At 43.8% G+C, this 15282-nt stretch overlaps 1 protein-coding gene across 1 annotated transcript in view; it reads right to left on the reverse strand.

Moving 5' to 3' along the window:
* The window catches only part of LOC137383032 (glutathione hydrolase 1 proenzyme-like), a 112338-nt gene that overhangs the window by 55447 nt on the left and 41609 nt on the right, over positions 1–15282 (reverse strand). The window contains exons 5-8 of the mRNA XM_068055626.1: positions 11572–11721; positions 8175–8311; positions 6212–6399; positions 5323–5450 (exon numbers count right to left, since the gene is read on the reverse strand). Of these exons, the coding sequence (XP_067911727.1) occupies positions 5323–5450; positions 6212–6399; positions 8175–8311; positions 11572–11721 (603 nt within the window). The remainder of the gene's footprint in view (positions 1–5322; positions 5451–6211; positions 6400–8174; positions 8312–11571; positions 11722–15282) is intronic.

Here is a 15282-nt window from a genome sequence, read left to right on the forward strand (position 1 = left end):
GATGCAGAATTCAACAAGCGCATGGGTAAGGTTTCCACTGCTATGTCCAGACTGGCCAAGAGAGTGTGGAAAAATGGCGCACTGACACGGAACACAAACGTCCGAGTGTATCAGGCCTGTGTCCTCAGTACCTTGCTCTACGGCAGCGAGGCCTGGACAACGTATGCCAGCCAAGAGCAACGTCTCAATTCATTCCATCTTCGCTGCCTTCGGAGAATACTTGGCATCAGGTGGCAGGACTATATCTCCAACACAGAAGTCCTCGAGGCGGCCAACACCCCCAGCTTATACACACTACTGAGTCAGCGGCACTTGAGATGGCTTGGCCATGTGAGCCGCATGGAAGATGGCAGGATCCCCAAAGACACATTGTACAGCGAGCTCGCCACTGGTATCAGACTCACCGGCCGTCCATGTCTCTGCTATAAAGACGTCTGCAAACGCGACATGAAATCGTGTGACATTGATCACAAGTCGTGGGAGTCAGTTGCCAGCATTCGCCAGAGCTGGCGGGCAGCCATAAAGACAGGGCTAAATTGTGGCGAGTCGAAGAGACTTAGTAGTTGGCAGGAAAAAAGACAGAGGCGCAAGGGGAGAGCCAACTGTGCAACAGCCCCGACAAACAAATTTCTCTGCAGCACCTGTGGAAGAGTCTGTCACTCCAGAATTGGCCTTTATAGCCACTCCAGGCGCTGCTTCACAAACCACTGACCACCTCCAGGTGCGTATCCATTGTCTCTCGAGATAAGGAGGCCCAAAAGAAAAGAAAGAAGAAGAAAGCATTTGATGAAGTACTACATAAAAGGCAGGTTAATATATTTGAGGCTCAGGGAATAGGAGGGTTCGAGTCAGCTTGGATAAAATTTTGGCTTAAGGATAGAAAACAGCAAGTCATGGTAAATGGTTGTTTTTCAGACTGGAGGTTGGTAGACAGTGGTGTTCCCCAAAGTACAGAGACTAAACTTGGAGGTGTGGCAAAGAGTGAGTGTCATGCCCAGTAAAGGCATGTCCTGGTCATAACTTTAACCATGGTCTGTATTCAGCATAGAATCTTCTGGAGCTGGATTTTCTTTCCAAATGAACCACAATGGATATTAAAATGCTGCTTAAGATGGCTGTCGAGGGTCAGGTGACTTCTGCAATTTCAGCCCAGATTTGGAAGTATCTCAAGCCTCCGGAAAGTTCCTAATTGAATGACCATGGGAAGAGGTGCCTCCCTTGAATGGACATACCAAGACAAAACTATTTGTGGAATTCACACCTCCTATTGTTTGTGGTCTCACCCAAAGTTCAATCTCTATGGACTCCCAGACTCACTGTCTCCGAGCTCGAAACTTAACAAAGAGAGCTGTAAGAAACCAACTAAATCACAAGTAGATGTGAATGACCACCATCCAACCCCCATTGTGTAGCAATGACTTCAAATCGTTCTGGGTGGACAATAGAAGTATTGATCAGATGGTCACCCAACCAAATATAATCACGGCTATCGATCTTATTACTCCAACAGCCAGGGAGAGACTGGACAGTCTATAAACAGCAGCTGCAGAGACAACAGCAAAGGCAAAACACCTATGCCTTAAAACTGGAGACTCACATTTTAAGGCCTCCAAGCCTGTTCCTTTTCAAGTTCATCAGTACAGAACACTGACCTCTTTGTAATAAAACTAAAGCAACTAACTTTGCGACCTGCTGAAAATCCATCCCTTCGAGAGAATCCTGCAACAACTTTGATATACGACTCCAGTTATGGAATCCACCAAAATACACTTCAGGAGTGAAAACGCCTTCTTCACCTGGCCCGCAATGCATGCCTTCTCCCCAAGATGAGCTAAATCACGTGACTTACAAACTATTCCTGTAATTTATAAAAGTGCATCATCCTCTTTAATGGCTTTCATGAGTGTGTGAGTGGTGAGTGAGTGACGTAGTGTTATACTTTAGCAATGAACGTGTGAATAAAAATAATCCACTTCATTTCAACCCACGAAAAGCATATTGCTGGCTATTCAAATTGGCCATAGACTCAGAGGTTAAGAAATACACACACCTACCTTTTCAACAGAAAACACTGACTACAGACAGTAAAGGGAAGTGATTCAGTTCTCTGTCTCAATTCTGTCCATAACAGTGAGGACGATAACTGTCGACTACAACAGAACATATATATAGGTTTGTAGAATGGGCAGAGAAATGACAGATGGAATTTAATACTGCCAAGTGTGAGGTGATGCATTTTGGCAGAAGGAATAGGGATAGACAATATATACTTAATGGCACAGTTCTAAAGAGTGTGCAGGAACAGAGGGACCTAGGGTTCATATGCAAAGATCTTTGAAGGTGGCAGGACATACTGAGAGAATAATTAGCAAAGCATACAGGATCTTGGGCTTCATAAATAGCGGTAATGAGCATAAAAGCAGGGAAGTTATGCTGAACTTTATAAAGCTCTGGTTAGGCCACAACTAGGGTGTTGCATCCAGTTCTGATCACCACACTTTCGGAAGGATCAGAGGGTCCTTGAGAGGGTGCAGAGGAGATTTACCAAAATGGTTCCAGAGGTGGGGAATTTTAGCTACAAGGTTAGGTTGGAAAAGCTGGGATTGTTCTCCTTGGAGCAAAGGAGATTGAGGGGAGATTTGATAGAGGCGTACAAGATCATGATAGGCTTAGATAAGGTAGACAAAGTAAACCTGTTCCTGATGGGTTAAAGGACTAGGGGACACAGATTTAAGGTTTTGGTCAAGACATGGAGTGGGGATGTGAGGAAGAACTTTTTTACACAGCAAGTTGTAATGAGCTGGAACTCACCTGAAACGTTAACTCTGTTTCTCTCTCCACAGATGCTGCCAGACCTGCTGAGTATTTCCAGCATTTCCTGTTTTTATTTCAGATTTCCAGCATCTGCAGTATTTTGCTTTTATTATAATGAGCTGGAAATCACTGCCTACCAGGGTAGTGGAAGCAAAGACAATAAATGATTTTGAAAGAAAACGGAATGGGCATTTGAGGGAAATAAATTTGCAGGGCTACAGGGATAGAGCAGGGGAATGGGACTGACTGGGTCGCTGCAGAGAGCCAGCATGGACATGAAGGGCTGAATGGTCTCCTTCTTTGCCGTAAATGTCTCTATGACCCTCCTAATTCTCATCTCCATGCTGCCCTCGGCAATATCATCTGAAAACACAGCATCTGTTTTCATATGTATGCTGCCAACACTCAGTTCTACTTCACCACCACATCTCTTGATTTCTCCTTTGTTGCTAAATTATCAAACTACTTCTCCAATCGGCACTAGATGAATAGAAATATCCTTCATTGGGAAGACTGAAGCCATTGCCTTCGGGTCCCCGCTGCACACTCCATTATCTGGCCGCTGATTCCGTTGCTCTCCCTGGCAACAGTTTTAGTTTAGTTTTAGTTTTTAATTTTTAGTTTTAGAGATACAGCACTGAAACAGGCCCTTCAGCCCACCGAGTCTGTGCCGACCATCAACCACCCCTTTATACTAATCCTACACTAATCCCATATTTCTACCACATCCCCACCTGCCCCTATATTTCCCTACCACCTACCTATACTAGGGGCAATTTATAATGGCCAATTTACCTACCAACCTGCAAGTCCTTTGGCTGTGGGAGGAAACCGGATGAGGATGAAACCGGATGAGGATGAAACCGGATGAGGATGCTGTTCACAAAATTAACTTACAATGATAATGTGCTCCCAGTAAAGAACAGTGCAATCTAAAAATGACTGCAGTGGGACTTTGTATCTTTGCATTAAGCTAAATAAATCATCAAAGTTTCAGATCTATGCTGAGTTACCTAACCTCACTGAAACAAGACAATTGGATACTGTGGAACTGTATTTTGCCAGCAAAGTCTTGACTTTAGTGTATGAGCTGTTTTGATCATTACTGTTTATATATAACAGTCTGGGACTGAACTAGACTGTTTGCAATCTTGATGTCATATCTAACTTCCAACCACATATCTGTGCCATCACCAAGACTGCCTATTTCCACTTCTGTAGCATTGCCCAATTCCAACCCTGCCTCAGTTCATTTGTTGCTGAAACCCTCACCCATGCCTTTATTACTTCTCGACTTGACCATTCCAATGTTCTCCTGGCCGGCCTTCCATATTTTACCCTATGTAAACTTAAGGTCATTTAAAACTCTGATGCCTGGGTCCTTGCTTGTGCCAAGTCCCGTTCACCCATCACCCCTGTGCTCACTGGTTGGCTCCCAGCTACGCAATGCCTCCATGTTAAAATTCTCATCCTTGTTTTCAAGCACCTCCCTATCTCTGTAATCTCCTCCAGCTCCACAACCTTCTGAGATACCTGTGCTCCTCCAATTCTTGCCTTTTGAGCATCCCTGATTTTAATCGCTGCACCATTGCTGGTTGTGAGTTCAGATGTCTAGACCCCAAGCTCTGGAATTCTCTCCCAAACCTCTTTGCCTGTCTACCTTGCTTTCCTCCTTTAAGATGCTCCTTAAACCTACATCTTTGACTAAGCTTTCGGCCATGCACCCTAATATTGCCTTATGTGAATCAGTATCAAATTGTGCTTACTAACGCGCCTGTTAAATGCCTTGGGACATTTTATTATATTAAAGGCACTATATAAATTCAAATTGTTGTTGTTCTTTCCTATTTCATTCCCTTCCTGCTCCCCGCATTCTTACTGTGTTTAAATCAAGAAAATATATAAAAACATAAGAAATAGAGGAATTCTGCATCTAATGGCCCCTGGAGCCCACTCTGCCTTCTCTTTCCCATTTATCATATGATAATGCACCACATCTTCTCCTTGGTGTCTCAATTTAAAAGATGTGGCTGAGTGGTAGCAGTCTTGCCTATGAGTCAATTGATTGTGGGTTCAATACCTATTCTAGAGACTCAAGTACAAAATCTCGGCTGAAGGAGTACTATATGTTCTTTGAGATTAGATGTTAAACCAAGACCATGTCTGGCATTTTAGGTGGATGTAGAAGATAATGTGTCCCTATTTGAAGAGCAAAGGGAGTTGGTGTCCTGGACAATATTAAGGCCTCAACTAACATCACTAAAACAGATTATCTTGTCATTGTCACATTGTGGGAATTTGCTGTGTGTAAATCAGCTGCCATGTTTCCTGCATTACCACAGTGACTTCAAATCAAAAGCACTTCAATCGCTGTAAAGCGATTTAGGATGTGCCGAGGTTGTGAAAGATTGTATAGAAATGCAAGTCTGTCTTTCTTTTAAAAACACAGCACAACCACCCCCCTGCCCCCACCCCAAACTGGATGGAGAGCAGCCCCACATCACACACCTGGTTTGATGAAGTTGGCTGGGGAAGGTGGAACATCAAATCCTTTCGGTTTGCCTGGACAAGAAAAGTCATGCATTTGATTATTGAAAATAATTCCATTCGTGCTGGACCTCACAGACGACCCAAAGCTGCAAAATAAAAGAAAAAGTTTTCTTACAGTAAACATTCCTCATTCCACCCACCCTGTATATAGAAGCAGCCATCCCTTGGCTGGTGATTATTCAGGACCAACCCAGAGACAGATTGGTACCAAATATCACTCCTTACTTTCACACAATTCAAGTCTTTTAACATCTACAAATGACGATAAGTTCTAATTGATAGTGCATAGCTTAAGAGTTGATTTTCCGAACTTGTGCCGTCAGCAGGAGTCTCAATGGGCAGCTGTAGTTACCAAAGGTTCAGGCATTAATTGCCCCTGGTTTTCTAACCATTTATTCCAATGGACAATCCTGGAAAATGTGCCCCGAAACCAGCCACAAGTGCTTCTGGCTGGCAAGGTTCCCAGCTGCCAGAGTGGATTCTTCAAACTGGCACTTTACAGACTTACTGCAGCAATGAGTGTTTGGTCATACCATTTTCAATGATAAATTATAGAGAATTTTACAGCATAAAAACAGGCCATTCGGTGAACTGGTCTATGCCGGTGTTTATGCTCCACATGAGCCTCCTCCGACATTACTCTGGCTCATCCTATCAGTATATCCATCTCCCTTTCTCCCTCAGGTACTTTACTAGCTTCACTTTAAATGCATTGATGCTATTCACCTCAACTACTCCATGTGGTAGCAAGATCCACACAACCAAAGGAGGACCAAGAAAATATATTAAGGGAAAGAAGTGAAGGGAGATATTATCATCATGAATCTTAAGACCATAAAGCTCTTACTAGGTGTTAATGGTGCTGGTTACTGACACTGCACTGCCATCCTCTGCTACCAGGGACAAGTGGACAGTCCCGTGATTATCAGGAGTGTAGAAATCAGGCTCATAGTATCTTACAGGATGCGTCGTATTGTCTGTGATTTTACACCAAAGCTGTGCTGCTAAACGTTTTGAGGTAATATTGGAAATGAGCTGTTAATGAAAAAGAGCAAAAGGATAAAATGATTAGAATGGAGCAGTGGATTAAATATTGACCTTTCACCTCTGAGATCAGGATTCGAATGCAGCCCAGACTGAACGAATGAAAGTCCCTCTATCTGCTGACAATTAAAATCCTTCATGAAATGAATTTGCACAGTCTCAGCCTAAAGTGCACAAATCAACACAACATTACCAGTCTCCCTCAAAGAGGGAGCAGGATGGCTGGTGAGGAAATGGAGGAACATCACAGTGTGAACAGTAGAAGATGCTCTTCTGACAATGGGCCTGAAGCACATCATTCGGGCAATGGCCAGCCTTCCCAGCAAGCTCCAGCAACTGGCACACAAAACCCCTGCAACTCAGCTTTCATCGAATCGTCATGGAATCATACAGGGTCTGATTCTATGATTCATTCCTATCATACAGTCAGAGCAAGGCCTTTCAGCCCCTCGTGTCCGTGATGGCTCTTTGAAGCAGCTATCGAATTAGACCCATTCCCTGCTCTTTCCCTATAGCCCTGTAAATTATCCGTTTTCAAGTGTATATCTAATTCCCCTTTGATAGTTATTATTAAATCTGTTTCCACAATCAGGCAGAGTATTTCACATCCTAGCAACTCATTGTGTCAAAAATATTCTCTCTTTTTTTGTCCATTATCCTAAATCTGTGTCCTTTGGTAACTGACCCTCCTGCCATTTACTCCATCAAAACCTTTCATAATTTTGAACATCTCTACTAAATCTCACCTTAACCTTCACTCCTCTAAGGAGAACAATCCCAGCTTCTCCAGTCTCTCCACATAACTGAGGTCCCTCATCCAGATTTAGGTTAATATTTTACACACTCCTCAGTTTCTTCTGTTTGAATGTCACAGGTCTGGAACTTTGATAAGATCTATTCCAAGCTCTACTGTGTCACTGGTGGATAAATCCAAAATCTGAACACCAAGATCTGTTAAAATAGTGAGATTGTACAATATGCAAATGAATGGGAACAGTCATTATGATTTTTAAATGGTCGGTGGGATTCCATGTCAGGCAGCAAAGTAACCCATGAAGAGACATTCCTGCTCAGCAATAACTTCATTCTTCATTTCCAGACAGAACACAATTCCTTTAGGGAAAACTAAAATTGTTGATGGAGAGTTGACTCTTGTCATATTTGTTTCCCAAGTGGCTGGATCACCACCACAAACACTCACACTGACAACAAACAGCTTATTACCAATGAGCTTGGTGTCTCTGATGAGTTTTCCAAACAGCACAGCCAGACTCCTGGAAGCCTCACTGACAGGAGATTGCAGCAAGAACCCAGGTGTTTTTCCAGTACCACATGCACACAAATGCTTAAACACGCCCTAACATATACTCACACACGCACATCACTGTGTGTACAAGGTGGAACAGTATCTAATGACACAAAAACAAGAAATGCTGGATTCACTCAGCAGGTCTGGCAGCATCTGTGGAAAGAGAAGCAGAGTTAACGTTTCGGGTCAGTGACCCTTCTTCGGAACCTTCTTCGGTTCCGAAGAAGGGTCACTGACCCGAAACGTTAACTCTGCTTCTCTTTCCACAGATGCTGCCAGACCTGCTGAGTGAATCCAGCATTTCTTGTTTTTGTTTCAGATTTCCAGCATCCGCAGTATTTTGCTTTTATTTTAGTATCTAATGACAACTTACTCAGCAAGCGGTGTGACCGTACAGGTCCCAGCAAGGAGAACAGCTTTTGATTGACAGACAATAATATTTGAACCAGTAGTTTACCTCAGTCAGATTGACAAATCGTGGATCTCCCATCATGCTTGTCTTTGCATATGCAAATTTAAAGGCTTCAACGATTCGATGATACGTCAAGGCCCTCCGTTCAGGGGAGGAAACACTATCTGGAGTAAAATTATAACCTGTAAATAGATAGAAAATTAGGACAAAACATGGGAATAAGATTAACAGACAAAGTTCACTAATCAAAGGAATTCAGGACAAGCTTCTTTACCAAGAGAGTGGTTAGAATGTGGACCTTGTTACCACAGAGATTGGTTAAGACGAGAAGCATAGATGCACTTAAAGGGAAACTAAATAAGTACATGAGAAAGAGAGGAATAGAAGGTTATGTTGATAGGGTTCAATGCAAAAGGGGGGGGAGGAGTTAGTGGGAGGAGGCGCAGGTGGATCAGTTGAGCCAAATGGCCTGTCCCTGTCCTGTAAATTCTACTTAAGATAATTTTATGAAATTTGTTAAATCCAGTAACAGAGAAGGTTGATGCTGGGAAAGCTGTGGATGCTGTCCATATGCATTTTAAGAAAGCCTTTGGAAAAAGTACCACATGAAAGGCTGGTGAACAAAATTGAGGCTCATTGAATAGGTGGGTCAGTGTCAGCTTGGGTAAAAAAATCTAGTTCAAGGACAAAAACAGCGAGGGGCGATAAATGGTTGTTTTTCAGACTGGAAGATGGTAGATAGTGGTGTTCCCCAAGGTTCAGTGCGAACTAAGACCAGTGCTTATTTCGATATATATAGAAAATGACTTGGATGTAGGAATATGGAGTAAAATTTCAAAATTTGCTGATGGTACCAAACCTGGAGGTGTGGCAAACAGTGAGGATAATACCAATCGGCTGCAACAGGACATAGACAGGCTAGAAGAATGGGCAAAAAAGAGACAGATTGAATTTAATACAGAAAAGTGTGAGGCGATGCATTTTAGCAAAAGGAGTAGGGAGAGGAAATATAGATTAAAATGGTACAGTTCTAAAGAATGTGCAGGGGCAGAGGGACCTGGGGGTGCATGGGCATAGATCTTTGAAGGGGGCAGGACATATCGAGACAGTAGTTCCCAAAGCATATGGAATCTTGGGTTACATCAATAGAATTATTGAGTACAAACGCAGGGAAGTTATACTGAATATTTATAAAGCTCTGATTATGCCACAAGAGTATTGCGTCCAGTACTGGTTACCATACTTTCAGAAAAATATGAGGGTCCTTGAGAGGATGCAGAGGAGATTTATCGGAATGGTTCCAGGGATGGGGGGATTTTAGTTACAAGGTTAGGTTGGAGAAGCTGGAGTTGTTCTCCTTGGAGCAAAGGAGATTGAGGGGAGATTTAATAGAGGTGTACAGGTTTGGAAATGTAAACCAAAAAAATGTTCCCATTAGCTGATGGTACAAGGATTAGGGGACATAGATTTAAGGTTTTGGCAAGAGATGCAGGGAGGATGTGAAAAAGAACATTTTATGCAGTGAGTTGTAATGACCTGGAACCCACTGCCTATGAGGGTGGTGGAAGTGGAGATGGTGAATGATTTCAAAAGGAAATTGGATGGGCACTTGAGGGAAATAAACTTACAGTGCTTTGAGAATAGAGCTGAGGAGTGGGTCTGATTGGATTGTTCGACAGAGAGCCGGCATGGACTCGATATGCCGAATGGCCTCTTTCTGTGATGTAATGACTCTATGACTATGTGACAATACAGGGAGTAACACAAGAAACAAATAATGAGCTGTATTGTAGGTATTTCCCTTACAGATTGAAAACTGAACTAAGTAAGATGGTTGACATACTAACTAATTACTCCCTGTAAGTATTCAGTTGAGACGATACCAGTAACATGACAGTGTATACCTCCTTCAAATAAATACAACCATTCACAAGATGGAAGCTCCAAGTCAGAATCCAAATTAAATCCCTCACTAGGGCCAGAGGGAGATAACAGAAGGTGCTAAGTGAGATCAGTAAAACCATCAGTAAAGTGTTGATGATCATCATAAAGGAATTGAGCACAAGGACAGTCCGATTGGTTTGGAAACAAGCCAGTGTGGTACCAGTCTTCAAAAAAAGACGATAAATCGCAACCGAACAACGACATACACGTCAGTCTTACATCAATAACTGGCAAAGTAATGGAATCGGTCATCCAGATCAAACTAGAGGATTTCCTGTATGACATAATCTGTTAAATAGCTGCCAATACAGTTTCAAAAGGGTGAGATCCAATCTGCTCTTCCACTTGAATATCATCTCAATTTGATAATGGAACGGCCTGTGACATAATATATCCCAATTACCAGAAAGCTGTTGCTAACGTTCCACATGAAAGGCTGCTACACAAGCAGGAGGTAATGGGCCCATATTTTGAATAGGCCATTGGCATGGTGAGGCCAGACAAGCTTAACCCCACTGGGATACAAACACGTTCATCTATCGAAGGGGCATCACACTAAATATTCAAGAAAGGGCTGGTCGACCAAAACTGAGGATAGGAAACTATCTGAATTTAAATGGGCCAGTAGGAATGTAGGATTAGTCGTTTGGTAGTACAGAACTTGAATATTGCTGAAAATAGAGACATATTGTCGAAGCTTTTCGTCTTGCATACATCAGGACAATATGCAAGAATACCAATATAAGGGAAAGCAACAACTTTATACCATAGGAGAAGAGAGTGCTGATTGGTAGAGGCATTGCCATGGAGAATGCATGGGCAATGCCTTGACCAATCAGAGTCAAGCTGCCTGGTTTAAAGTTCAAACAAAGCTTGACAGGTAACTGTCAGCCACCATAAACTGGTGCATTTTTACAAAATCTTTTACAAAAATCTTCTGTTCCATTGACTGTCCTTCCATGCCCTACCCGGAATTGCACCTGCACCCGCTGCACCTTCCCCCTTGCGCCATCCCCCCCACCTCCCACTCCCTAATCACAGATTTCAGGCTCAGATCGTTGAGTGCTTGACCGTGAAAACAGGGCCATCGGGATTGGTGTAGGGAAGTCCCTAACCATGGCTCTCAAATAACACACTCTTAACTTGTCGGGTTCTCAGTCATATTGGAGCAGTACTCTGTTGCATCTCATTACATAAATATTCTTTCCATGGTTTGATCCGGGAAACATAAAGGGAAAGAAAAGCAGAATATAACTATCGGAAAAAATAATTATTTCAGCACGCTAAACAATTCCAGACAGTCCTCTGGGTAGGACTTCTCCCAAATATTGGAAGTGTGAATGGGTCCCCAATGAATAACCCGGGGTTACAGCCACAGGAGGATTGCCGTAGATCAGGTTTGTAGTGGGAACCTCGGTGATGGAAGCGGCACCTCATTTCCTGTTCCCCTGGTGTTACCAACACCGCTGGACAGAATGTCACTGCTATAATATCTCACCCTTCAGGATGTTCAGTATCAATCCAAGCACAAGCCCACTGGCTGGAGCACTGGGAACAAACAATGTGTAGTCACCAATTGCCACGTTTATCACATTTTCAGATAATTGAGGTCTGTAGTTTTTCAGGTCCTCAAGAGTTACAATCCCACCTGTGGAGGAGAAAAGGAATTTAATACAATTATTTTGAGTGGATCGGAATTCATTATCACAACAGCAGCCAACGCTCCTCCCCAATGCACAGTTCAGCAAGGACTACACACAATGGGAGGAATCTTACCACCTTAGTCTCTGGTGTTATGTTTGGCCTCCCTACTTTGTTTGGCATCTTCTTCTCCACACTCCTGACCTTCATCTTCCCTGCAGATATGGAAGGAATCTACTTGCACACTAGGTTAGATGACAAGCTCTACAATCTATCAAGGCTAAAAGCGAAGTCAAAAACACATCACATCCTGATCAGAGAACTCCTCTACACTAATGATGCTGCTTTAATCGCTCACACGGAAACTCAGCTGCAAAGACTTGTGGGCTGTCTCTCCCATGCCTGTAACTTGTTCTCCTTGACAACAAGCGGTATGAAAATCATGGTCATGGGACAAGGTGTTGCATCTCTGCCCCTGATCACACTAAATAACACCCCACTGGAAGTGGTTAGCAAATTCTGCTACCTTGGGTCCACAGTGACAGACAATCTGTTCCTTGAGGCAGAGCTCGAAACACGCACAACGAAAGCAGTTACCACCTTTGGCCAACTCGCAAAATGTGCATGAGATAACACCAAGGTGACCCTTAGGACCAAGCTGATGGTTTATAAGGCCTGTGTTCTCAGCACCTTGCTGTAGGGCCTTGATTCCCTACAAGACTAACAATCTATCTATCCCAGCCTTAAATGTATTCAACGATGGAGCATCCACAACCCTCTGAGTTAGGGAATTCCAAAAATTCACAACCCTTTGAGTGTAGTAATTTCTCCTCATCTCAGTCCTGAATGATTGCCCCCTTATCTTAAGAATGTGTCCCCTTGTTCTAGATTCCCTGAATCTCTGCTTCTACTCTATCAAGCCCTTTCAGAATCTTGCATGTCTCAATTAGATCGCCTCACATTCTTCTAAACTCCAGAGAATATAGGCCCAATTTACTCAACCTCTCATCACAGAACAACCCCCTCATCTCAGGGACCAATTTAGTAAATTTTCGCTGCACCACCTCCAGTGCGAGTATATCATTTCTCAAATGTGGAGACCAAAACTGCACACAGTATTCCAGGTGCAGTCTTACTAAAGCCCTGTACAATTTTAGTAAGATTTCTTTATTCCCATACTCCAATCCCCTTGCAATAAAGGCCACCATGCCACTTGCCTTCATAATAACCTGCTGCTCCTGCATGTTAACTTTGTGTGTTCCTTGTACGAGTATCCCCAAGTCTCTCTGAACATCAACACTTACCAGTTTCACCCCTTTTAAAAAATATTCTGCTTTTCTATTTTCATGACCAAAGTGAACAACTTCACACTTCCCTACATTATACTCCATTTGCCATCTTGTTGCCCATTCACTTAACCTGTCTATAGCTTTTTGCAGCCTTTCTACATCCTTCCTGCAGCTTACCTTTCCACCGAGCTTTGTATCATCAGCAAACGGAGATACGTTACTCTCCAAGTCATTGAAATAGATTGTAAATAGCTGAGGCCCCAGCATTGATCCTTGCGGCACTCCACGATTCACCGCCTGCCATCTTGAAAATGCTCCATATATGTCCACTCTCTGCTTCCTGCCTGTTAATCAATCCATGCTAACATATGACCCCCAACACCATGAGCCCTTATCTTGCCTAATAATCTTTTATGTGACACTTTAGTGAATGCCTTTTGGAAATTCAGGTTACTACATCTACTGGTTCCCCTTTATCTACCCCACTAGTTACATCCTCGCAGGACAAATCAAAAATGTGTAGTGCTCTCAAAGGCAGAGCTCCCAAATATGTTGGCACTAATCAAACAGACATCTTTGGTGGATCAGACACGTCCGCAGGTTAGAAGATGGTCACATACCCCAAGGGACTTCTGTATGGTGAGGTAGCCGGGGTAAGGTGACCAGTAAGGTGCCCAAAGCACCGCTTCAAGGATGCTTGCAAGTGTGACATGAAGGCCCTAAATGTCAATTATCACACCTGGGAGTCACTAGCTGGTGAAAGAGGGAAATGGTGACACATCCTGTGGACTGGTGTGCCCGTCCACGACAACCAGTTGCCACAGCAGCTTGGCAACAGGCGTCAATGTCAAAGACAACAACTCACACCGTCCCTTGGCAGATTCACGCGCAGCACTTGTGGCAGAACCTGCCTCTCAAGCATTGGCTTTCGTAGCCATCAGCAAAGGTGCACCAAGAGAAGACACCTCACCGAAATGGATTGTTCGCTGCCTGTCCATCATCTTTCATAGATCGAAGGATGCCAACCAAACAAGTCTTTGGCGAACTGGCAGGACCATTTTCAGGTCACGAACCCAACCTCCCAATTACTGGGTCTTCCGGTTGCTCTTTACCATAGCAAAGCAATTAAGATCTCGCCTTCTGACTCCACAACCAGTTGGGAGCGGGGGGTGCGATGCAGGGTGGGGGGGGGGGGTTGCGGGCGAGATGACGTGGTCATTTCTGGTCAAAGGGACCACGGCATGTTTCAGAGAGGCTCAGCAGCTCTTGGATTTTTTAAGCTGCAGCACCGACAGGAATAGAGAAGAGACTGAGGAAGGCTGCCCGCACTACCCCCACCCAACCCCAGGGTCTCTCACTCTTACATGGAGGTCCAGCTGAGGGAGTGAGGGGCTGCAGTGAGGTGACCCCTTCCAAGGACAGAAGGAGGAAGACGGCCTCACTAACCAAGCAGTCATGGACAGAAGTGACTGAAGAAGTCAGCAGCAGGTGTGTGTTCCCTCCAACCTGGAGACAGTGCACCAAGAGTATCAAGGACCTCAAGAGTGTGGGAACGGTGAGTGGAAATACACTTAGAATCATAGAATGTTTACGGCACAGTAAGAGGCCAGTTGGCCCATTGTGTCTGTGCCGGCTGAAAAACAATCCACCCTGTTCTAATCCCACCTTCCAGCATTTGGTCCGTAGCCCTGCAAATTAAGGCACTTGAGCTGCATATCCAGAGTCCTTTTAAATGAGTTGAGGGTCTCTGCCTCAACTACCCTTTCAGGCAGTGAGTTCCAGATCCTCTGGGTGAAAAAGAATTTCCTCATCTCCCCTGTAATCTTTCTACCAATCACGTTAAATCTCTGCCCCTTAGTCACTGACCTCTCTGCTAAGGTAAATAGGTTGTTCACCTCCACTCTATCCAGGCCCCTCAAAATTTTGTACATTTCAATCAAATCTTCCCTCAGCCTTCTCTGTTCCAAGGAGAACAACCCCAGCCTATCCAATCTTTCCTCATAGCTACATTTTTCCAGCCCCTGAAACATCCTCGTAAATCTCCTCTGTACCCTCTCGAGTACAATTACAACCTTTCTGTAATGAGGTGACCAGAACTGCACACAGTACTCAAGTTGTGACCTAACCAATGAGTTATACAGTTCTGGCATAACCTCCCTGCTCTTCTATTCTATACCTCAGCTAATAAAGGAAAGGATTCCATATGCCTTCTTAACCACCTTATCAACCTGTCCTGCTACCTTCAGGGATCTTTGGACATTCACTCCAAGGTCCCTCAC

Source organism: Heterodontus francisci, chromosome 23 (assembly GCF_036365525.1).
Source record: "Heterodontus francisci isolate sHetFra1 chromosome 23, sHetFra1.hap1, whole genome shotgun sequence".
In the NCBI taxonomy this organism is placed as follows: domain Eukaryota; kingdom Metazoa; phylum Chordata; class Chondrichthyes; order Heterodontiformes; family Heterodontidae; genus Heterodontus; species Heterodontus francisci.